This window comes from Ceratotherium simum, chromosome 26, assembly GCF_057802395.1.
Source record: "Ceratotherium simum simum isolate JZ-2026a chromosome 26, ASM5780239v1, whole genome shotgun sequence".
Classification (NCBI taxonomy): domain Eukaryota; kingdom Metazoa; phylum Chordata; class Mammalia; order Perissodactyla; family Rhinocerotidae; genus Ceratotherium; species Ceratotherium simum.
Window position 1 is genome coordinate 20,082,523 of NC_141925.1, and position 23,353 is coordinate 20,105,875.

Below are 23,353 nucleotides of genomic sequence, written 5' to 3' on the forward strand. Positions count from 1 at the left end.
CGAGCCGTGGATGAGACCAGAGGCCGCCTGGACCGGAAGTGGAGGAGCAGCCGGAAGTAGCTGGGATCCGTGACAGACAGACCGGCAGACAGACTTTGACAGGAGCGAGAGCTGCGGAAAGGAGTTGGTGGCCATGGAGTTGGGCGAGCTGCTCTACAACAAGTCCGAGTACATCGAGACGGTGAGCGTGTCCAGTCATCTGTCCTCCCCTTTCCAAGCTTGCGTCCCTTTGAGGCCGCTGCCCCCATCCTCTCGCTGCCCCACCCCGGCTCCCTTTGGCAATTCGTCCGGGATCACCTAGTGACACTTCGTGTATGGTCTGGCTTCGTTATATCTTCCTTGCATGGCCAGTTTAGGTTTTTTCATTTATTGCTGACTTCCTCGTAGAGATAAAATGACTTCCAGAAAGCAGGTCATCCATCCTAATATTAATTACAGTTCCAGGCTTCTGGCCCTTTTAAACTATTTTTTTTGTGTGTGAGGAAGATCAGCCCTGAGCTAACATCAGTGCTAATCCTCTTTTTTTTTTTTTTTTTTTTTTTTGCTGAGGAAGACCAGCTCTGAGCTAACATCTATTGCCAATCCTCCTTTTTTTCCCCCAAAGCCCCAATAGATAGTTGTATGTCATAGCTACACATCCTTCTAGTTGCTGTATGTGGGACCCGGCCTCAGCATGGCCCGACAAGTGGTGCGTCTGTGGGCGCCCGGGATCCGAACCTGGCCGCCAGTAGCGGAGCGCGCGCACTTAACCGCTAAGCCATGGGGCCAGTCCCTAAACTATTTTTTAAAACTAACATTTCGTAATTTACTACTATGTGCTAAAGACTGTTAGCTTCTTTAGAGTTGATACATGATGTGTGTAAGTTGCTTGAAACGGAGTAAGTGCTTCATCAACTTTCCTATTATTTTGTTTTTCATTGAGTTCTCACAACCCTATGATATTGGTAAAGTTATTATCCTGGTTTTAGGGCTGTAAAACCGAAGTAGAGAGCTGACACCTGAATCCATGTTTCTGAAGCCATTAGGGTGTAGACCTACCACATCCAAACTCTGGAGCCATTCTTTGAATCTCCAGTTTCCTAATCCATCCCTGCTTCTTTGATATCCTGGACTCATTCTGTTGCAGACCACACCCCGTGTCAAGTCCTTTTCTCTCCAATCTGAGCTTTCTTGATGGAAACCTGTAGCCCAGAACCCACCCGGTTTACTCACGCCCATTTTCCACTGTTTCCTTTCAGGCGTCTGGGAACAAGGTTAGTCGCCAGTCAGTGCTGTGTGGAAGTCAGAACATTGTTCTCAATGGCAAGGTAAGGGGCAGAGCCAGCTCCAGGATGCATACCTTTGCTTTCTCTCTACTAATGATCACCTTAGCAGGGCAGATAAAATGTTGCCACGTCTCCCGTTTATTACTGTACATTTTAAAATTCTCTTTCTTTTTTTTTTCTTTTTCATTCTCCAAATTGTATTTTTTTTTTTTTTTTAAAGATTTTATTTGTTTATTTTCTCCCCCCAAAGCCCCAGTAGATAGTTGTATGTCATAGCTGCACGTCCTTCTAGTTGCTGTATGTGGGACTCGGCCTCAGGATGGACGGAGAAGTGGTGCCTCGGTGCGCGCCCGGGATCCGAACCCTGGGCCACCAGCATCGGAGCGCGTGCACTTAACCACCAAGCCATGAGGCCAGCCCTCCAAATTGTATTTATGGAATACAAAACAGATTCAATAAAGAGAGGCAACAGAAAGCCTTTTTCCTTTTATGCCAGGCACAAAATACAATGGCACCTAGAACTGAAATTATTATACAGTATTGTAGTGTGCCCTGAACTAGTGGACACAAAGCATAAATAGGCAGCAGAATATTTTAGGCTAAAAACTAAAGTAATACTAATATAATTATCTGTTTAATAATAATGATTCAGTATTAATTGACACTTAAAATTAACGTGACAATTGAGAAAGATATTAAAATATGAGACAGATATGCAAAATGGAATATGAAAGGCTCAGAATCTTGTAGTCTGAATAAATTGGAATAGCAGAGAGATGAGTATCAGCCTGGGAATAATGTCAGAACATTTCAGAACCAGAGAAAATATCAGGATATATTTGAGCTTGACAAACACTGAAGTCTATAGTTTTTTCCTGCCATCTAGAACACTCAATTTTCCTTGAAATGTTACATCTCTAACTTCAGAGAGAATATAGTCTCACTGAAGTGAAGATATCAGATGTAATGGAGATATCACAGATATTTTCAGTACAGACACAATTACTGGCTCCATTAGCCCATCATACCATGAAATTTAATAGAAAAGAAATATGGTTCAGTAATGAGATATCATTAGTAATTATAGACACATTGTTTCTGCACAGAATTTGCAAATTCAGTTAACTCCATCTGACTCAATAACAAATGTGTGGAGGTTTTTTGGAAATCTGTTAGCTAATTCCAAAACATTTTCTGTGATCTTGTAGGAAGATTTTTTTTTTTATTGAAGTGAAATATATGTGACAAATTTTACCATTTTAACCATTTTTAAATGTACAGTTCATTGGCATTAATTACATTCACAGTGTTGTGCACCCATCATCTCTATGTATTTCCAAAACATTTTCATCACCCCAACAGAAACTCTGTACCCATTAAGGAATAACTCCCCATTCCCTTCTCTCCCTAGTCCTGAGTAACCTCAATTTACTTTCTGTTTCTGTGAATTTGCCTATTCTAGAAATTTCATATAAGTGGAGCCATATAATATTTATCTTTTTTTGGTCTGACTTATTTCACTTAGCATAATGTTTTCAAGGTTCATCCATGTTGTAGCATGTATCAGAATTTATTCCTTTTCATGGCTGAATAATATTCTATTGTATGTATATACCACATTTTGTTTATCCATTCATCTATTGACAGACACTTTGGTTGTTTCCACTTTTTGGCGATTGTGAATAATGCTGCATACAAGTATCTGTTCAAGTCCTTGTTTTCAATTCTTTTGGGTATATACCTAGGGGTGGGATGCCTGGGTCATATGGTAATTTTATGTTTAGCTTTATGAGGAACTGCCAAACTGTTTTCCATAAAGGCTGCACCATTTTACATTCCCACTGCAATGCAAGAGAGTACTGATTTCTCCACATCCTTACCAACACTTATTACTTTCTTTTTTTGGATGTGGGTGTGAATGGTATCTCATTGTGGTTTTGATTTGCGTTTCCCTAATGACTAATGTTGAGGAACATCTTTTAATGTGCTTATTGGCCATTTGTATATCTCCTTTGGAGAAATGTCTCTTCAGTCCTTTGCTTGGTTTTATTTTTGTTTTTTTAATTTTTATTTATTTATTTTTTTGTGAGGAAGATCAGCCCTGAGCTAACATCCATGCCAATCCTCCTCTTTTTGCTGAGGAAGACTGGCCCTGGGCTAACATCTGTGCCCATCTTCCTCTAATTTATATGGGACGCTGCCACACCATGGCCTGACAAGCGGTGCCTCAGTGCACGCCTGGGATCCGAACCCAGGCCGCCAGCGCTACGCTACACCACGGGGCTGGCCCCCTTTGCCCATTTTTAAATTGTGTTATCTTTTTATTGCTGAGTTGTAGGAGTTCTTTATATATTCTGGACATTAAACTCTTATCATATATATGATTGCAAATATTTTCTACCATTCTGTGGATTGTCTTTTCACTTTCTTGATAATGTCCTTTGATGCACAAAAGGTTTTAATTTTGATGAAGTCCAATTTTTCTTTTGTTTCTCAAGGTTTTGTTGTCGTATCTAAGAATCCGTTGCCAAACCCAACGTCACAAAAATTTACTCATATATTTTCTTCTAAGAATTTTATGGTTTTAGTACTTGTATTTAGGTCATTAGTCCATTTTGAGTTAATTTTTGTATATGGTGTAAGGTAAGAGTCCTGTTAATTCTTTTGGATGTGGAAACCCAGTTGTCCGAGCACCATTTATTGAAGAGACTGTTCTTTCCCCATTAAATAGTTTTGGCATCCTTGTACAAAATCAATGGGCCATCAATGTAAAGGTTTATTTCTGGACTCTCAATTCTTTTTGTGTGTGTGTGAGGAAGATCAGCCCTGAGCTAACATCCACGCTTATCCTCCTCTTTTTGCTGAGGAAGACCGGCTCTGAGCAAACATCTGTTGCCAATCCTCCTCCATTTTTTTTCCCCAAAGCCCCAGTAGATAGTTGTATGTCATAGTTGCACATCCTTCTAGTTGCTGTATGTGGGACACGGCCTCAGCATGGCCAGAGAAGCGGTGTGTCGGTGCGTGCCTGGGATCCGAACCCGGGCCGCCAGTAGCGGAGCGCACACACTTAATCGCTGCGCCGGGGATCCGAACCCAGGCCACCAGTAGCGGAGCGTGCGCACTTAACCACTAAGCCACAGGGCCGGCCCAGGAAGCATAAATGTTAAATCAACACCATGAACCTACCACCCAACTGAAGAATGGGAACATAATGCATAATAATACGGTACTACCTTTATGTTCCTCTCCTATCCCTCTCCTTTGCCTCTTTCTGAGAGGACACCGTTATCCTGAATTTTGTGTCTTATAAATTCTTTCTTTAAAAAAAAAATTGTTTTACGACATACATATATATCCCTAAATTATATATATTGTTCAGCTTTACTTAGTTTTCTATGACTTACTTTTTCTATACTCAATTATTATAATGACAGTAGAAAATATATCACACTCACTAAGTACCATTGTTCTCAACTATGTTTCTGAGATTCATTGTGGTTTGTGCATTTTCACTGCTGTGTACAATTCCATTTACTCCCTCCTATTGGTGGATTTTGTTTCCAGTTTTTTGTTGTTACAAACAATCCATTTATGTTTCTAGCCCCTGTCAGAACTGGGATCAGAACTTTGACATTTCTGTTTTCCTGAGCTCTTATATCAAGTGTCACAGTGCCTGCAGGGATAGACAGGGCTCAAACGAGGAAAGAAGACTGGGTGTCAACAGTCCAGAGTGGTGGGGCCGGGTGAATTGGAGAATGAATACATGACCTAGCTAAGCTCAAGCTGATTGTTGCCGTGTGGCAATACAGGCCTATATTTCCAGAGCTTCTGATTTTCTCAAAAGAAATTGGAAATCTGGGGCTGGCCCCGTGGCGTAGCGGGTAAGTGCGCGTGCTCTGCTGCTGGCGGCCCAGGTTCGGATCCGGACGCGCACCGATGCACCGCTTGTCAGGCCATGCTGTGGCAGCGTCCCACATAAAGTGGAGGAAGATGGACACAGCTGTTAGCCCAGGGCCAGTCTTCCTCAGCAAAAAGAGGGGGATTGGCTTGGATGTTAGCTCAGGGCTGATCTTCCTCACAAAAAAAAAGAAATTGGAAATCTGGATTTTTTTCATGCAAAATGTCCCACTATTCAAATAATAGCATCTAATTTAAATAATAAAAAACGCTGCATGGGCCAAACAAAACAGCTTTCCAGGTGAAGTCCTTAGACCTCCAACTTGCCACCTGTGCCTTAGCCATTGCTGAGTTCAGTGAACTCTCTGCTTTTGCATCACTTTCTTCCATGTGAGTTCCTTATAGACACCTCGTTTCATTTTAAGACTCTCTTGCCTCGATCTTGAAGCTGACTTCTCCCTTCAGCTCCACTCTTTATGAGATAGGAAATCAGGATTTGCATTTCCCTTGCTAAATTTCTTTAACTACCTACGATGTCATTTACTTCTTATGTTTTTTGTGTGTTTACTTCTTCAGTAGGAGTGAAATTTAGCCGGACTGAGGGACGTATATGGATTTTATTTATTTCCAGATTAAGATTGTTATCTTTATTTAAAACACTCTAAGACAACAACAATCAACAAATACCCAGAACTCTTGGAATTCTGTTTTCTTCCAGAAGAAAAGGAAGTCATTTTCTCTGATTGTAAATGAAAACAAACTGAAAACAATGATTGAAGTAAATTAAGGATCTCAGATGAAAGAAGTACACACTAGAATTAAACGTCTCCTTAAGCTTGAAGAAGATAGCTTCTTTTTTTTTTTTGTGAGGAAGATCAGCCCTGAGCTGACATCCATGCTAATCCTCCTCTTTTTGCTGAGGAAGACCGGCCCTGAGCTAACATCTATTGCCAGTCCTCCTTTTTTTCCCCAAAGCCCCAGTAGATAGTTGTATGTCATAGCTGCACATCCTTCTAGTTGCTGTATGTGGGACGCGACCTCAGCGTGGCCGGAGAAGCGGTGCGTCGGTGTGCGCCTGGGATCCGAACCTGGGTGGCCAGTAGCGGAGCGTGCGCACTTAACACGCGCTAAACCACGGGGCCGGCCCCCGAAGGTAGCTTTCAAAAACCGAGAGGAACTGTAATACTTTACAATCAGCAGCAGATGTGAAAATTTCTTTTTCTTGGTAGAGGTTTTATAGACTGAACATGTGCAGGTGAAGTTGGTAAACTCTTCAAGTTAAGAGTTCACTTTCTTTTTTAGTATGCTCTCAGAGCCTGGTGTTCAGGCTAGTGATTTATCTAAATTCACCTAAATGTGAGGTATTCCCCATTTACCTCTCTAGCCTGACCTTTTGTCCTTGGCCTCAGAGCTTTATTTACAACTGCCTATTGGTCTTCCCACAGATACCTCAAACTCAGCATTTCAAAATTGAATTTATCGCCTAATCCCCAGAATTGCTCACTCCATCCTTGCCTCTCTTTCTCTTACCCCCAACATCTAAACAATAACTAAGTCATATAGATTCTCTTCCTTTTTTTTTTCTTTTTAAACATTTTATAATGGCATGTTTTTAAAAAACCATCTTTATTGAGGTATAATTTACATACAATAAAATGTACCCATCTTAAGTGTGCAGTTTGACAAGTTCTGACTGATGCATATACATCTGTGCAGCCACTACCACAATCAAGATATGAAATATTTCCATCACCCTAGTTTCCTTGTGCCTGAGTGCAGTCAACCCTCCCTCTACCCTTGGGGCCAGGTAACCACTGATGTAGAACTAATATAGATTAGCATTTTCTAGAGTTTCACGTAATTGGAATCATGTACTCCTTTTTGTCAGGCTTCTTTCACTGAGCATAATTTTTTTGAGATTTATCCAGGTTGTTACATTTATTAGTGGATTAGTAATTCATTACTTTTTTTGGGTGAGCGGTATTATTTTGAAACTTTTAAGACATAGACAAAAGTAGAGAAAACATATACTGAATCCCCATGTACTCATTTATCAGCTTCTACGATTAGAAGTATTCTGGCATTCTTGTTTCATCTCTGTACCCGCCCTCCGAACTCATACCTGTTTTGACCAAGGTCGGGGAGGGAAGCTGGAGAATTTTAAAGCAAATTGCAAGCATCATATTATTTCACCCATAACTGCTTCAGTATGTATCACTGATATTTAAAGACTTAAAAAAAAATGAGTACCCTTATTATAATATTTTTTTAAAAAATAGTAATTCTCTAATATTATGTAATCCTCAGTCCATATTTAGTCTTTCCGGTATCTCAAGATGTCTTTTTTTGTTGGTGAGGAAGACCAACCCTGAGCTAACATCCAATGCCAATCCTCCTCTTTTTGCTGAGGAAGATTGGCCCTGGGCTAACATCAGTGCCCATCTTCCTCCACTTTATATGGGACATTACTGCAGCATGGCTTAACAAGTGGTGCGTCAGTAAGCACCCGGGATCCGAACCTGCGAACCCCAGGCCGCCGCAGCGGAGCGCGAGCACTTAACCGCTGCGCCACCGGTCGGCCCCTCAAGATGTCTTTTTGTAGTTGGTTTGTTCAAATCAGGATCCAAACAAGGTTGAGTACACATTGCGTTTGGTTGACGTGTCTCTTAAGTCTCTTTTAACCTATAACAGTTCTCTTTCCCCACCCCATTTTTTACCCTGTGCCATTTATATATTGAGGAAACTGGTTCACTCCTGTGGGGAATTTTCAAATTTCTGAATCTGGCTGATTCTGTTTACATGGGGCTGTTTACTGCAGTCTCTGTTCCCCTCTCCTCCCTCTAAATTGATAGGTAGATCTAGAGGCTTGAGCAGATTCCTCTACCTCCTATTTATTTCTCCTTTCCTCATGCACAGTCATGGCCTTAGATAAGACCCATTATCTCTTTTTACCTTGATCCACTGTAGTCATCTGAAGGGTCACTTTCCCTCCAGTCTTACCTGCTTCCTCCATTCAGACTCCAGACTGCTTGCAGAGTAATATTTCTAAAATGAAGATTCAGTTGTGTTAATCCTCTGCTTAAAATCTTTGATTGATTCCTTATATCCTCTAGGAAAGAGAGTCTAAGCTTCTATGCTCAGCATACATAATTCCTCATCATCTGGTCCCTTGCTTACTTTTCCAGCTGTCACTCCAGCTATATGCACTTTTTTTTACCCCATTTATTCAAGAGACATTTCAAGAAAGCCTACTCTTTACTAAGTATGGGGCATTAATTCCCCTAAGCTTCTAAGTGGTGTTATTCACCCCCTCCAGGCAATCTCTGGTGAAGCCAGATGTCACACCCTGCAGTGAAGCACTTAATCTGAGTCCTGAAATTGGGAGAGGAACCAGCTCAGTGGGTCCACCTCTGGGCTAATGAAGTTAGAGATAGTAGTGTTAGGAGATTGGACAAAGGTAGGGGCAGCCAGGACTCACTGAGCAAGCAGCCAAGGCCTGGGGTCAGGTGGAACCGAGTGAATCTGAGGAAGTGCAGGAGCTTGGTCTGCTACAGATATTCTCAATAGATGTTTGTTCATTCAGTGAGTCCTGTTCATGGGATATTAAGGGAACATCTTCAACTGTAGTCGATGTTATGAGGGCAGTTCTCTTTACCTTACAAGTTACCCCTTTTGACAGAACATGTAGCTCAGTAGATCAGAGCATCTCAATTAGTGTCTTATATCTGCTCTTTTTTGTTGTTATGTTTTGGGCTATGTTGGTAATTTTTTAAAATGTGCTTTGTTTTATAGACCATTGTGATGAATGACTGTATTATCCGAGGAGATCTGGCAAATGTAAGAGTTGGACGTCATTGTGTTGTGAAAAGTCGGAGTGTCATAAGGCCACCATTCAAGAAATTCAGCAAAGGGTATGTAATTTAATTACCTTGTTTCAGTCTTGGGCAAGCTGCTGCTACTGGTGGTGTTATCCACGTGTTGAGTTGTGGTGTAAGGAGCAGGTCTGTGTTGTTGTTTGTGACACTGAGTAAGAATTCACCATAATGAACACAACTCTGGTGGTGGTTGTCTTAGTCTAGTTGATGGTTAGGTGCCAGAAATGGAATCCTCTTAAGCTGGCAAAAGCAAAGGGTGTTCTGATTAAACAGATACAGGCATATTTGATGGAACCTAAGGGTAGAAAAAGGGGCCAGGCCTCACCAGGGACTAGAAACTGCTACTGGACAGCTAGCCAGAATCAAGACAACTATTCTATCTGCTGCTCTGTCTCCAAGATTCTCTGGTTTCTTTTTTTTTTTTTTGGTGAGGAAGATCAGCCCTGAGCTAACATCTGCCTATCCTCCTCTTTTTTTTTTTTTTTTTTTTTTTGCTGAGGAAGACTGGCCCTGGGCTAACATCCGTGCCCATCTTCCTCCACTTTATATGGGACACCGCCACAGCATGGCTTGCCAAGCGGTGCGTCAGTGCACGCCCGGGATCCGAACCAGCGAACCCTGGGCCACTGAAGCGGAGCGCGTGCACTTAACCGCTTGCGCCACGGGGCCGGCCCTCTGGTTTCTTATCTGTTCTTCTCTCTGCACTTCTGCTTCCCTCTCCTCTCCTTCAGATTGGCTGTATCTTCTGCCTTTGCTCCTGGAGCCAACCTGGCTGCCTCAGTCCCTTATTTACATCACTTCTCCATTTAGGCTTCCAGCAGATACCAACTAGAGATCTTAGGTCTTATTTCCAAAAGCTTTGGAGAGGGAATCTGATTGGCTCAGCTTGAGTTAAGTGCCCACCCCTGGTCTAAACAGCTTTGACCCAGAGGGCAGAGTTAAGTCAGGCCCACTGATCTCTCACTGGGAGTAGGGATTGTCCAAGACAGGACATGGACAAGGCAGATAAACTGACCACTGTGCCTGCCGTGGTGGGATTCTCTTTGCCTGTCTCCCCTTTGGCTAATTTGCTCTCCTGGTTCCTACCTATGGCACCATCTGCATTTCATCCAATAATTCTACAAGCATTTATTGAGTGCTTTCCTTATGCTGGTCACTAGGTTATAAACTGGACATATAAAGATGGAGAAAATGGTGTTTCTCCCTCAAGGTTCTCAAAACCTAGTGGTAAAATCAGTTACACAAACAGATAGCTACTATATAACATGATAGCCACTATATAGTGTGATACTCCTATTGCAGGGGTATGAACATGGTTAGGGAGGAATGGAGAAGAGAACAACTAACTCAGACTAACTTTAATACCTAGGAGTATATCATGCAGGAAGAATCCTGCATTTCCCATAACGGTACTGGGCTCCAGGCTTTCCATGTCATGCCAGAATTGGAGCAGGGAGTCATTGTAAATCATTCACATGAAAACATTCACTCATTAGTTCAGAAGGCTGTTGAGGGGGAACCAAAAAACCTTGTGGTACCCTCTTCTGGTTTCATATAGTGAGTGATACTCTGCTAGAGTTGTTGACTCCACCTTCTGATAAAAGCATTATTGGGCTGGATGTGGTCCAGGGAAAGCACCAAGAATGAACAAGAGGTTTATTGGTGAATGGAGGGATGTATAAATAAGAATAGTCCACGTGAGAAATACAGAAGTATGAAAGTGTAAATAGCAACACATGAATAGAAGGTGAATGTAAATTTTTTTCCCTGCATATCCCAATACTAGAACCAGATAATAGTATAAAGTTTCGAATTTTTAATTTGAAATTAAAGAACTGGCAGTACTGCTATAGACTGTGATGAGTTCAAGGAATTCATTGCCACACAAGGGGTCCAGACTAATAACAGGAACAGATTAAGGAAGAGTTAAATAAATTATAGGTCTGTGGAGGAGAGGTATCATCTCTGACAAAATATTCCTGACAAAATAGAGTGCAAGACTAGAAAGAGCTAGTGAACATCAGCTAGTTTATATTAGTTCCAATCCAAATATTTTACATCCCAAAGTACTGAAATTACTTGTAAATGTGATCATAGAACCACTGTCAATGACATTGACTGGGGAATCCTGGAGAATGGGAACAATGCCAGAGGTGTGGAGAAAGCCTACTGACTCCTACTCACCCTTCAAGTCTTGGCTTAGATGTCACTTTCAATTAAGCTTTTACCAAACCTCCAGGGTAGAGACTTTTACCTCTGGGTAAAGTCTCCTTCTTATAGACACTCTTATAATACCCTCTCAAAAGGGTATTTTTCCTTTATTTTATCACAGTTGTAACTAATTACTTATATAATCATTTATTGAATCTTTCTTTTCTTAATTGTAAGCTCCTCATGGCCAGGATTGTGCCCCTTTTGCTTGCCATTGTATCCCCAATTCCTAGCATAGAGTCTGGCATATAGTAGGCACTCAATAAAATCAGTGAATATATAAATTTTCAGAATGTTGGGTGCTAGAAATTATATCCCATGAACCTGATGTCAGTTCCCTGAAGGATTATAGAGTAGATTATTGAAAATGTGATCTGTGAGCATTTTCAAAGGAAACAAGAACGAGCAAACATTTGTTCATTTTTATTTGGTGCCGGCTCTTTCAGCTTTGAAGCTCTTGGTCCTTCTGCCTTGCTGTTTGCTTGCATCTTTCTTTGGTCTGATATTTATGATTTTGAGCTAGCAGTCACATTCATCTTGAACATTATAGAATTTCTCTAGGTTGAGGATTCTTTCCTTGCTAGGAACAGTCTTATTAAGACAAAATGATGGAGTTGAGATTACGATCTGTAGTTCTATAAACCTTGACCAGAAGTGCAGCACCTTCACCTTTCCTTGTTCATCTTCTTTCCTTCTCTAGTGTCGCATTCTTTCCTTTACATATTGGGGACCATGTCTTTATCGAGGAAGATTGTGTGGTCAACGCCGCTCAGATTGGCTCTTACGTTCACGTTGGCAAGAACTGTGTGATTGTGAGTATGGTGACTTGGCTGGCTAAGCGGCCTCACTTCCCTCCAGCTCCTGTCCCTCACATTAGCGGGCCTCTGCTTCTCTGACCAGGCAGGTAGACGTTGTTTCTGGTCTACTGCTCTACCGAAATTGTTATTGGATTTGGAGTTTTTTCTAGGCATTAATAATCATAATTAACCTTTATTCAACCTCTTCCATATGGTGTTAAACTGCTTCCTTCGATTATTTCATTTAATCCTCACAACCATCCCAGGGTGGTAGGTACTGTTATTATCCCTATTTGCAGATGGGAAGACTGAAGACTTTAGATGTTAGGGGATTTGACAAGGCTAGTAAGCGGTAGAGCTGGGATTTGAACCCAAGCAGTACGAATAGCCATGCTGCTATATGGCCTACCTGTTGCTTTAGCTCAAGGATCTTACAGTCTAGTGGAGGCAAGAGGATCTAGAAGGGTGAGTTGAAGTTAGCTTGTAGACAAGGGGAGGATGGGCATTTCAGGAAAGAGATTGGCATGTGCAAGGGTCAGCGTCACCAGGGGCATGGTGTTAGGGGAGCTGCAAGTAGTTCAGCGTGATAGGTATGCAGGGTGCAAGTGGACCCCTTGCTCAGCAGAATCTGTAGGACCTTGGTCCACAGGAGCCTACGCATCGTTTGTTTAATCCGATAAAGCCTTTATAAGGTTGGATTTCTTGGTATTTCATAGATGAAAAGCTTGATTTCACTTAGAATTTATGAGAACATGGGCCAGCCCTGTGGCTTAGCGGTTAAGTGCGTGCGCTCCGCTGCTGGCGGCCCGGGTTCGGATCCTGGGCGCGCACCGACGCACTGCTTCTCCAGCCATGCTGAGGCTGCGTCCCACATGCAGCAACTGGAAGGATGTGCAACTATGACATACAACTATCTACTGGGGCTTTGGGGGAAAAATAAATAAATAAATAAAATTAAAAAAAAAAAAAAAGAATTTATGAGAACATCCTGGGTGAGAATGTTAATGATTAGAGCCGAACTGCCTAAATGTTTAGGGAAAATGTTTCCTACCTTTGCACCTCATTAAATTTGTACCTCAGAGACCGCCTGGAGGGAGAGGATGGGGCAGGTGAGTGGGCACACTGAGGTCCTGCTCCACCTCCCCCACTCACCTGCAGTTAGGGTGATTCTGGTTTAAAGACTGGTGAAACTTTATGACCTGATACAGTCACAGCGAACCAGCAGCAGCAACAGCAACCCAGCTAAGGCTTTCGCAGACATAGCCTGTGGGGTGCCAGGATGTCCCATGGTGGCACCAGGAGTGTTAACTCCATGGAGAGGGTGAAGCCGGCCGAGCCTCCAATGAACTCTGCCTGATCAAGTACCTGAGCTGACCACTCTCCTTTATAGTTGAAGCCCCCTAGAGTTGACATCTTAAAGGACACGTAGAGGAAAACCAATTTTAGTTAAGTGGGAAGCTCAACTAAAAGTGAGAGAAGAGTTGAGGGTGTGGATAAGGCTGGAAGTGATAAAAGTGTGCCAAGAAGGGAAACGATGGCAGTTTGCCTCTTGTGTCCTGTGAATTGAGGAGCTCTGAGAAAAACCGCCTGGCCTCAGCCTGGCTCAGAGCTTGCTTGGTGTTATGATTCTTTCTGTTCTCCAACCCTGAAACCAGCTGCATTTTAGCTAATCTGGAACCTGGGCTGATTTTTTACTGAATTTTTGTTTAAAACAACAGGTTCAACGGAATGAAACCAGTTAATATAGAAATAGGGAAACTTACAGTTTACAGCGTTGTGGGACAATGTAAACAGTCTACAGAATAAATTTAAAAATTTTGTTTTTTCTTTCTTTGTGAGACACAAGATTCTCAGCTCCAACCACTGGTCTAAGAAGCTGAATAATTCTTTGCAAAACTGTGGGAGCCCTGTGGGCACGGGGAGGTTTACTGATGTTGTGGCATCTTTAGAGTGTACATGCATTCAACTCTTACCTTCAGGGCTGCCCTCTGGCGACCTTTGCCTGCGTGCCTAAGATTTCAGGACAAATTTAGAAACTGGGTGGGCTCTTTAATATAGGTGACCCCCCACTTAAATCAAGTAGGTGAAAAATTTGCATTATAAAAAAATAAGTTGGAGGGCCAGCCCAGTGGCGTAGTGGTTAAGTTCACGCGCTCCGCTTTGGTGGCCCAGAGTACACAGGTTCAGATCCCAGGCACAGACCTATGCACCGCTTATCAAGCCATGCTGTGGCAGGCGTCCCACATATAAAGTGGAGGAAGATGGGGATGGGTGTTAGCCCAGGGCCAATCTTCCTCAGCAAAAAGAGGAGGATTGGCAATAGACGTTAGCTCAGGGCTAATCTTCCTCACCAAAAAAACAAAAAGTTGGAGGCTGAGTAGAGAGGGTGAACTAGTATCTTTGGAGGAGTATTCACACTAAAATGTCTTTATAAAGCCTGAGACAGTGAAATTAGAATTTAATGTACAGAAATCCAAATCACAGCATTAATGGAATGAAAATGAGCCTTGACTTACTGCATGCGCACTAAGTTGGATGTCGTGCTGCTTTGAGTTTCCTTATGTTTCCCACGTAAGTCTTTTTCATTTCATTCTCATAACTTTGAGGGAGGTATCGTTATTCCTGATATTATAGATGAGGAGTCCAAGAGACAGAAATTAAATGACCAGTCTAGAGTCACAGGGTCGCAAACCTCGGAAAGCTGGTTAGGAGAACATTAGTCCTGCTCCAAGGTCTTGTAAAAACACAAGGCTTTAGCCCTGAGGCAGCAGAGCCAGCAGCAGGAGGGTGGGAGGGCAGGAACCTTTCAGATTTGTGTCTCCATCTTCTAAAATGGCACCTGATCCACAGCAAGGGCTCAACAAATACTGTTTGAATGAAAACAAACAAACAAACAAATTAATTAGTACCTCAGACTAGATTCTAGGAAAAGCCGAGACCTTTTCCGAGTTTTTAAATGGCTGTTCCCATTAATGCAGAGCCAGCTCTTTGCTCTGGATAAGACTCAGACACTAAAGTATCAAAAAACTGGCAGAAACCTTACAGTAACGTTCCAGAAACCATGAGGGCACAGCAAAGGTAGACGGTGCAGTGGAGAACCACATTGCTGCAAAAAACATTCCAGTCTGCCTTGTTACTCAGAATTAAGGAGAGTGATTGTTTTACCAAATATTCTCGTCCAGAGGAGTTCCTTTGTATGTGTTGGAGACAGAAAGTCTGTGGTTCAGCCTGATGTTGGAGGAAGGGGGAACATAGTGAAATCTATCCTCTCCTCTCACTCTGACTATTTGACAAAAGCTGGCTTTCCAACCTATAGCTGGGTTTTTCTTCTATTTTCCTCAATGACATGAAGACATCACCATAGTAGCCTAGTCCTTTAGCCCTGTGTCTTATCCCCAGAGCAGAATCTCTGAAAGGTTAAACTCCAAATGCTCTTCCCAATGCTTAGGAAATTCAGTCCTATTGTTAGGTGCTCTGCTTTTTTTTTACCACTTTTTAATACGTCAATTTATGACATAGCCATTGTTCACTCTTACTTATTTGCTGTACTTACTTGCTGAACCTTTACAAATTCTCAAGTAATTTCAGGAGAAAGATCCGTTTAGAATTCTAGAATCGCAGAGCTAGCAGGCACTTTTTTAGGGTTTAGCTGTCCCCTTAACACGCAGATCCTTCCTGTAGCATCCTATGTGGTAGTCTAACTTCTCTTTGGATATGTGAAGGTGTGCGTATTAATCCGAATTGCCCAAATTTCTGCAGGAAAAGCCTAACAGGCAATATTAATAGGCACTGTTACTGTACTGTGAGTGTTAAACGTTTATTATCTCTAACCCTGACAGCATCCCTGCAGGTTTGGCTTTACCATAGATGAGGAAACCAAGGCTCAGAGATGCTAAATAACTTGCCTAAAGAGATATAGTAATTGCTGTAATACCAGCAACATGCAGTTCTTGACTCCTCCTAGGAAAGATCTCCAGGAAAGAATAAAGAATTAGTTTCGGCTTTTAACCTCCTCAGCTATTGCCAATCCCTTCATGCCTATGAAGTACTTGCATTTTATGTTTGGCTGCTATTTAATTGATGAGTTTACCTACAATGCTTTGAAACCCAGTTAAGCATCATTTCTCTGAGTGGGCAGAATGGCCAACTAGTGAACAAAGCAGGTGCCTACAGGCTGTGTGGTGGCCTGTGGTGCACAGTGAAAAGATTCATTTCTAATGTTCTTCTTTTCCAGGGCCCTTTGTCTATGGATCCCTATATGTGAATGGATCATGCCTTATGCAGCACATTCTCCTTCCTTTTATTAAGTGCCCTGTATGCTTAGTCTGAGTCATTAGGAGCTTAGGTATCATAGGACATCTTTGAATTAATTTGGGAGTCACCAGGGGAGCTGGCCAGCTGCCGTATTTTTGAAATTGCCAATAGCAGGTAATTCATGGAAGACAACTTTCCAAGGAGGAATGAAGAGCTGCAGTCATAACTTGTTTCTGAGCGAAAGATGTTGCCAAAGCTATTATCCACCCAGCTGGAGACAACTTACAGCCACTTAAGAAATTCAGACCTTGGCCAGCCCCAGTTGCCTAGTGGTTAGGTTCAGTGTGCTCCGCTTTGGCAGCTTGGGGTCAGTTCCCAGGTGTGGACCTACACCTTTCATCTGTCAGTGGCCATGCTGTGGCGGTGGCTCACATACAAAAAGAGGAAGATTGGCAACAGATGTTAGCTCAGGGCAAATCTTCCTCCGCAAAAAGAAAAAAACAAAGAAGAAATTAATACCTTAGAGGTATAAGCTCTTTAAAAAATTCATTTGACAATCTACCTGGAAATACATATGATTTGGGTTTTTAATAATGGGGAGAATTTGAACACAACCAAAACAAGTATCTTTCACATTCTTTGGTAAAATCTGAGATCTAGATGGGTTAGCATTGTCCTGCTCTTTGTTAGTTCCGCATTCTCAGCTGGGTGTATTTTACCAAATCATCTGACTGGAACACCAGTGAACTTACAGGCCCTGGTGATGTAAACACAGTCAATGAAGACCGAAACTTGCATTTACTCAGCAAGTAGTCTGAGGCACAACTTTAAACTGTATACAGAAGCCTCTCCTTTACCTTAACCCATGAAATAAATGACTCTCCCAGACCTTATTTCTTGCTCTCAAAAATGCCATAGGTGATGGCAGAATTGAAAAGTGATGGCAGTGGATAAAGTCAAACATAGGGTTCAGCCTAAATCTTCAAATAATTACCACTCATCTGTGGGAGAACAAATGACCTAATAACTTCATATCCAAATGAATTTGTCAAAACTTGTCCAGTTGAAATCGACAAAAGAACAAACAAACCATAAACTTATAGGTGTAAAATGGAACGTATTGGCTAATATAAACCAAGAGTACAGAAGCAGATCCTAATTTCATGCACAAATGGCTCCAGGAGTTCAATTGATGTCATGAGAATTAGTCCCCATCCCTTTTTTTCCCCTGGGGGGCTCTCAAGGCAGGTTCTTCCCTCATGGGAACAACACAGTTGTTCAGGCTTCTATCTTATCTTCTAGAAACCCCAAACTTTCAAGAAAGAGCTTCTTTTCCCAGTAGTCCCAGCAGAAGCCCCAACATTGAGATTTATCAGACCGATTTGGTTCTATGCAGATTCCCTAAACCAGTTGCTGTGGCCAGGCTTGGAGTTTGGGGTTTGGGATGGGATGTGAAACACATGGACTGAGATGAGATTAGGGATGGTTCCCAAAGAAAATATAGGTTCCATTGCCAGAAGAAAAGGGAATGGATGTTGAACAAGCAAAACCATAGATGTCCATGAAATTAGAACAAAAAAATTAAACAGAACTCTTGGAAGACCAAATTTCACATAGTCTGTAATACCTAAGATAACCAGAACTGTCTCTAGCATACAGCCCCACCCTAAATATACACAAACACACACACACATACACACTTACACGTTCACATCCTTGCCTCCTCCTCCTCCTTCTCAGGTACCACCTGAAGTATGGAATTGTAGCCAAGCCTCTTGTCACTTTCCCTGGCTATTATATAATATCATGAATGGAGAAAATATAAAATAGCCTCCACACAGCAGACTAGACAGCTTTTACTCCCATTTCCAGGTCTATTTCCTATTAACAAGATTTTCATTTCAGGGGCGCCGGTGTGTGTTGAAGGACTGCTGCAAAATTCTCGACAACACAGTATTACCCCCAGAAACTGTGGTCCCACCGTTCACCGTCTTCTCAGGCTGCCCAGGTAACCTTGGGTGTTGATTATTAAAACTCAAGTTTATTTCCTATCACAAAAATAATGCATGCAATATCTGTCTCTGACACTATGTGGTTCCAGCTGACTTAAAAATTCTCCTGCTACAAAGTACCTAGAAATGCTATCTAAAATATGACAGGTATCCTTTTCAATGCGTAATTACGTTCACAAGGAAATTATCAAGGGTCGGAAGCAAAGAGGAAACTAAACCCACACTGTAAGCATGCTTAGGTTGATGCATCTTCATAATAGAGTGGTATAGGGTTTGATACTCGTGTGGGGATGAGAGATAAAGCCTTGCAACCACACATGGCAGAGAGAGCCTCTTGAAGGGTGGTCCCTCAATAAAAAGTTGATGTAGAACAAATCTGCCACCAGCACAGGAAACGTACAAATAAGCGTGTCTCTCTTGGCCCGGGCTCTAGATGGGAAAAGGAAAAGTCTCTCCAGAGAATTCTAACTGTGGCCTTACCCCCACATTGGTTGGGAGTTTGAATTTGTACTTCCCACACTGCCCAGAAATGCCCAAACTGAAAAGTTAAGATAATACATGGTCTAAGACCAATCACGGCTCTAGGACACCAGACGGAAGCAAGTATGTCACCTCTTGACCTTGGCTGGCAGAGTACCACCAGGTAAAGCCCCTCATGAGCTCAGAGTTCCAAATTATAAAACGTGAGCCAACAAAGGAAATATGTGTTCATCCTAGGAGGCTTGGAAAACACTGACAGGCAGAAGGGAGAAGAAAACCTCACATTCTTCCTCCCCCCAAGACAGTTTGTTTTCTTCTACATATTGTTTTACACGGTTGAAATCACGTAGCGTCTACAGAGGCACATCACAAATTCACGGATGGAAGATGATATGAAGAGAGAGATTTGACAATATATGATATCTACCGCTGGTGGTTTGTTTTTCCAATTAAAAACAATCTCATTACTCAGAGGATGTCCGAATCATCCACTCAGATTCTTTGGGGAGGAATTGGCCATTCTGCTGTTTCATGCATGTCTGCTTTTGCAGAGGAGGAAGAAGAAACTTTTGTTTAGTTATTCCCCTCATATTGGGTTCCCAGTGTGAAAAAGTTTAATTGTTCTTAGCAAGTGCTAGACCAGAACAGCCCCAGCAGTTGTTTTAAATGATTGTCAAACAAGCATCTGATCTGAGATGAGGAGGCTATTGCCAGAGAAATATTTTAATCTCTTTTAACTTATTCAGGGTTAAACGAACTTACTGTGGTTGTTCAGTACTGATGGCAGAAGGCAGGGAAGCACTGCTTGGTATTTGAAATCCAAATCAACTCTGTGTTTGGAGGTTCTGATGGAGGATTCATGCTGCTGGGACCTTAGAGATCATTGTATAAATGAAGAAACTGAGGCCGAGAGGGGTGGATTGTCCAAGGTGTCAGAGCTGGTTAGTGGGAAAGCCTTGACTAGCACTGAAGACCCCTTATTTAGAGGCTAGTACTTTTTGCACTGTGATAAGATACTTCCCATGTTTATTTTACTTAGTTTGACAAACAAATGCTAACCATGTAGATACTGCTAATGGCAATCTCCATCTTTAATAAAGAGGCATAGGGTTGCAGGAAAACTCGCACATTTTTATAGGGCTCCACTGCGTGAAACTGAATCATGGAACAAGATGAAAGGCAAACTGTAAACTATCCAGAAAGGATCTGCGTCAAGAGCCAAAAACTCAGGTGCCTGCAGGAGCCAGGCAGATCTGTAAATGATTGAAGTAATAGCCTGTCATAGCTGTTTAAGAATACAGGCCTAATATTATGAGATCTTCTGATGTTTCATGAGGAGCTAAAAATCTGAATTTTTGTGATATCTCTGAATTTTTAAATGTTTGCTACTAATTTTTTAAAAAGATTAAATACTGTGCAGACCAAACATGTTTGCAAATCTAACATGGGCTGCTAATTTGTAAAAGGTGCCTGTGGGAATTATGTACTTTTTTAGACGATTTTTTTCTATCCTACCTGTTATTTTCTCTCTATGTATATACAAGTGCATATGTTTTTGCCTGTATATGAGTGTATATATATGTGTGTATACATATTTGTGTATATAATATGGGTATATGAAATTTTATATAAACAGAATCACACTATTCTGTTTGGAAACTTGCTTTCTTAACAGTGTATCTTGGGCATCTTTTCTTGTCAGTATGTAGAAACTCACCTCTTTCCTTTTACTGGTTACCTGTTTTTCATTGCATATGTGTATCATAATGTAATTAATCAGTCCTCTAGTATAATGGGTCATTAGAAGTTGTACCTGGTTTGTCAGGATTAGAAATTTTGCTGCATCGATGCTCTTGTACATGTACTGTGTGATTGGGCAAGATTAGCTGTAGAATACATTGTTAGAAGTTGGATTGTCAGGTCACAGAGTATGAACTTGTAAAAGTTGCTAGATAGTCCTAAATTGTTCTTCAAAATGGTTATATGAGTTTATACTTCCACCCATGCTGTGTACAAGTGCCTCTTTCCCAGAAATTCTTAAATATGATTGCCCCATCCTTTGTCTTTCTGTAGGACATTTCTGTTCTACTCCCATCCATGATTTGTCTGTGTGTAGCGTGTTCAGGCGTTGCGTTCAGTTTCCTTATATGAATAGCAGGGCAGTTTCCTACCTCAGGAGCGCTCACTTTGGCTTGCCCAATAGGTGTCACACCAGAATCAGGGGATGGATGACTCCTTGTCTGGAACAACCTCCGATGTAGTCAGAGAGCCTTAACTCTTCAGATTATGCAATAATGTACCTCTTTTACCTGGACTGTATTTCTCTGTTTTGAGATCAGTATTATTTGTTTCCCCCCCACACGAAAATTTAAAACATCTGGAAGATATAGTCAGTAGAAATATTCTGTTAACACCAAAGATGGAAAACCTGGCATTTAGACTCCCTAGACTAGAGAAAAGAGCCCTCTAGGGGTTTAAACAGAAGTCAGAGCTGCAGGCCTCCCCTGGCTCCCTGTGGTTGACCAGGTCTTTCTTTCCCCAGGACTCTTCTCAGGGGAGCTCCCAGAATGTACCCAGGAGCTGATGATTGACGTCACCAAGAGCTACTACCAGAAGTTTTTGCCCTTGACCCAGGTCTAATGTCGCTGCTTCGTGTCTTGAATTCGCTTGAGCTCTGAGATGAACTTGGGGACAAAGTGAACCTGTCAGCATCTACACAGAGCTCTTGTGTCTTTGACACCTCCCACCCTTCCTTTTTTGTTGTTGTTGGGTTTTTTTGTTTAATTCTTTAGAATTTCTCAATCCTTCCAGGCTCTAAGCTGTTAAGACTTTAATAACAGGACGTCTGGAGGAGTCGTCTCCAAATGCTGTGCTTAAACCTTATCTATTAACAGTCACTTCATACCATTATCTGTGGAACACAGAATCGTCTGTTCCCAACACTCCCACCCCTGGGTCCTGTGGATGGCTGGATCCTGCCTGAAGCAGGCCTGCAGAGCAGAGCACTCTGTCCCAGCGTGGAGTTTACGAAGCTGGTGTGCTGCTCATGGCCGTAAGCTCCCCACCGTGAACACTACTCACATGGATCACTCTCAGCTTTCCTCCTGCTAACACGCTTGGCCAGTTGCTCATAATCTTGGAGAAAAAGTGTTCATGACTTTTCAGAGCCCAGATTCCTGTTGGCTACTAAAACTTGAAGGGAGGCGTGGTTAGTATTTCTCTTCTTCCCAAAATGACCTCAACTGTCATTTTAACCCAGGGTGACTAATAAAAGACTTTCTAGCATTCTGTTCTAGGAACTTTGGCTTTCACTAAAAGGGGATCCCTCAGCACCCAGATTTTATTTTTGCAAAGTCCCAGGTTTGAGTCTCCCATGTGGTGGACTAGTCTGGCAGCCAGTCCTTGCCTTGGTATCTGGAGACAGCAGTAAACGCCTTATTTCACTGAAGATGTAGGATTTGTAACACTTCAACCCACCCTGTACATGCTGTAAACCTCACAGTTCAGACCAAAATATCTGTACTTGGACCCAAACACATATATACCTGAAGGCCTCTTAAAATCTTTCTGTGGGCACAGATCCCCAAGGAGTAAATGAAGTTGCCAGTGCTGTTCTTACCATCTCCTTCTGAGTAATAGCATAACGCTCCCTGGTTGTGCTCTGACCTCTTGGTTTAGAAGGAAGATTTAGAAGTGAAGACCTGAGAGGTTGGCCTTATGTAGTGCTCTGATTCTGCTGTGAATAGGGTAGGACAGTTCAGCCTTGAAGGTTAGGATCTAGCAGGAGCCGCTGGAGCCGTCTTGACTTAATATCCAGTTGCGGTGTTTGCAAAACCAGCTATATGTAATTATCTCCACTAGTTCCATGTAAAACTGCCTTCTGGTTTTTCCTCTTTTTATGTTTGTACATTAAAAGCTTGACACATGAAACAGGTCATTTGAGATGATCACTCTTCTCCTCCAGCGATGGCTTCTTCTATTCCTCGGGCACTTTACTATGTGCCCAGTGCCCTGTTGCGGACTTGACATTCACTAGCCTGCTTATGGCTCACACCAACCCTGTAAGGTGGATGTTATTCCCATTTTACAGATGAGAAACAAACTCAAAGATTTTAGAGAACTTGGTCCAATCCGTACAGTGAAGAAGTGGCTGGCCCAGGAGTCACACCCACATCAGTGTGGCTCCACAGCCCACGCTCTTCAGCTCTGCCCTGAGATGAGACGGGCTTGCCCTTTGAGCACATCTACCGTGGGTGCTGTCTGATACCAGCAGTCTGTGATGGTTGCAGGGTTGTTTCCTTTTTGTCACATCCTTTCATCTCCCCTAGCTCCCTTCTCATGCCGCTGAAAAGTTGACTCTGAAATGAGCAGAGCTTAGATGCTCTCTAGGCTAACCTCTTGCTCACTAGAGAAATCTTCCAGGGCATGTCTCACAGGTTACCATCCGGCCTGTGTTTGAATACCTCCAAAACGAAGCTTGCCACTTTATGGACTGACTGTCCATTCTCTTTTTTAATTTATTCTTTTCTAACTTTACTGAGATATAATTGACATATAATTTT

General features: G+C 42.2%; 1 protein-coding gene across 1 annotated transcript; it reads left to right on the forward strand.

Annotated features, from left to right (window-relative positions):
- The first annotated feature begins 10 nt into the window (after window positions 1-10).
- On the forward strand, window positions 11-22,721 carry DCTN5 (dynactin subunit 5). The gene is made up of 6 exons (XM_004442694.3): window positions 11-181; window positions 1,239-1,307; window positions 8,955-9,073; window positions 11,949-12,060; window positions 18,205-18,307; window positions 21,334-22,721. Exons 1-6 carry the CDS (start codon window positions 134-136, stop codon window positions 21,429-21,431), a joined length of 549 nt encoding a protein of 182 aa, XP_004442751.1. The 5' UTR covers window positions 11-133; the 3' UTR covers window positions 21,432-22,721.
- The last annotated feature ends 632 nt before the right edge of the window (window positions 22,722-23,353 follow it).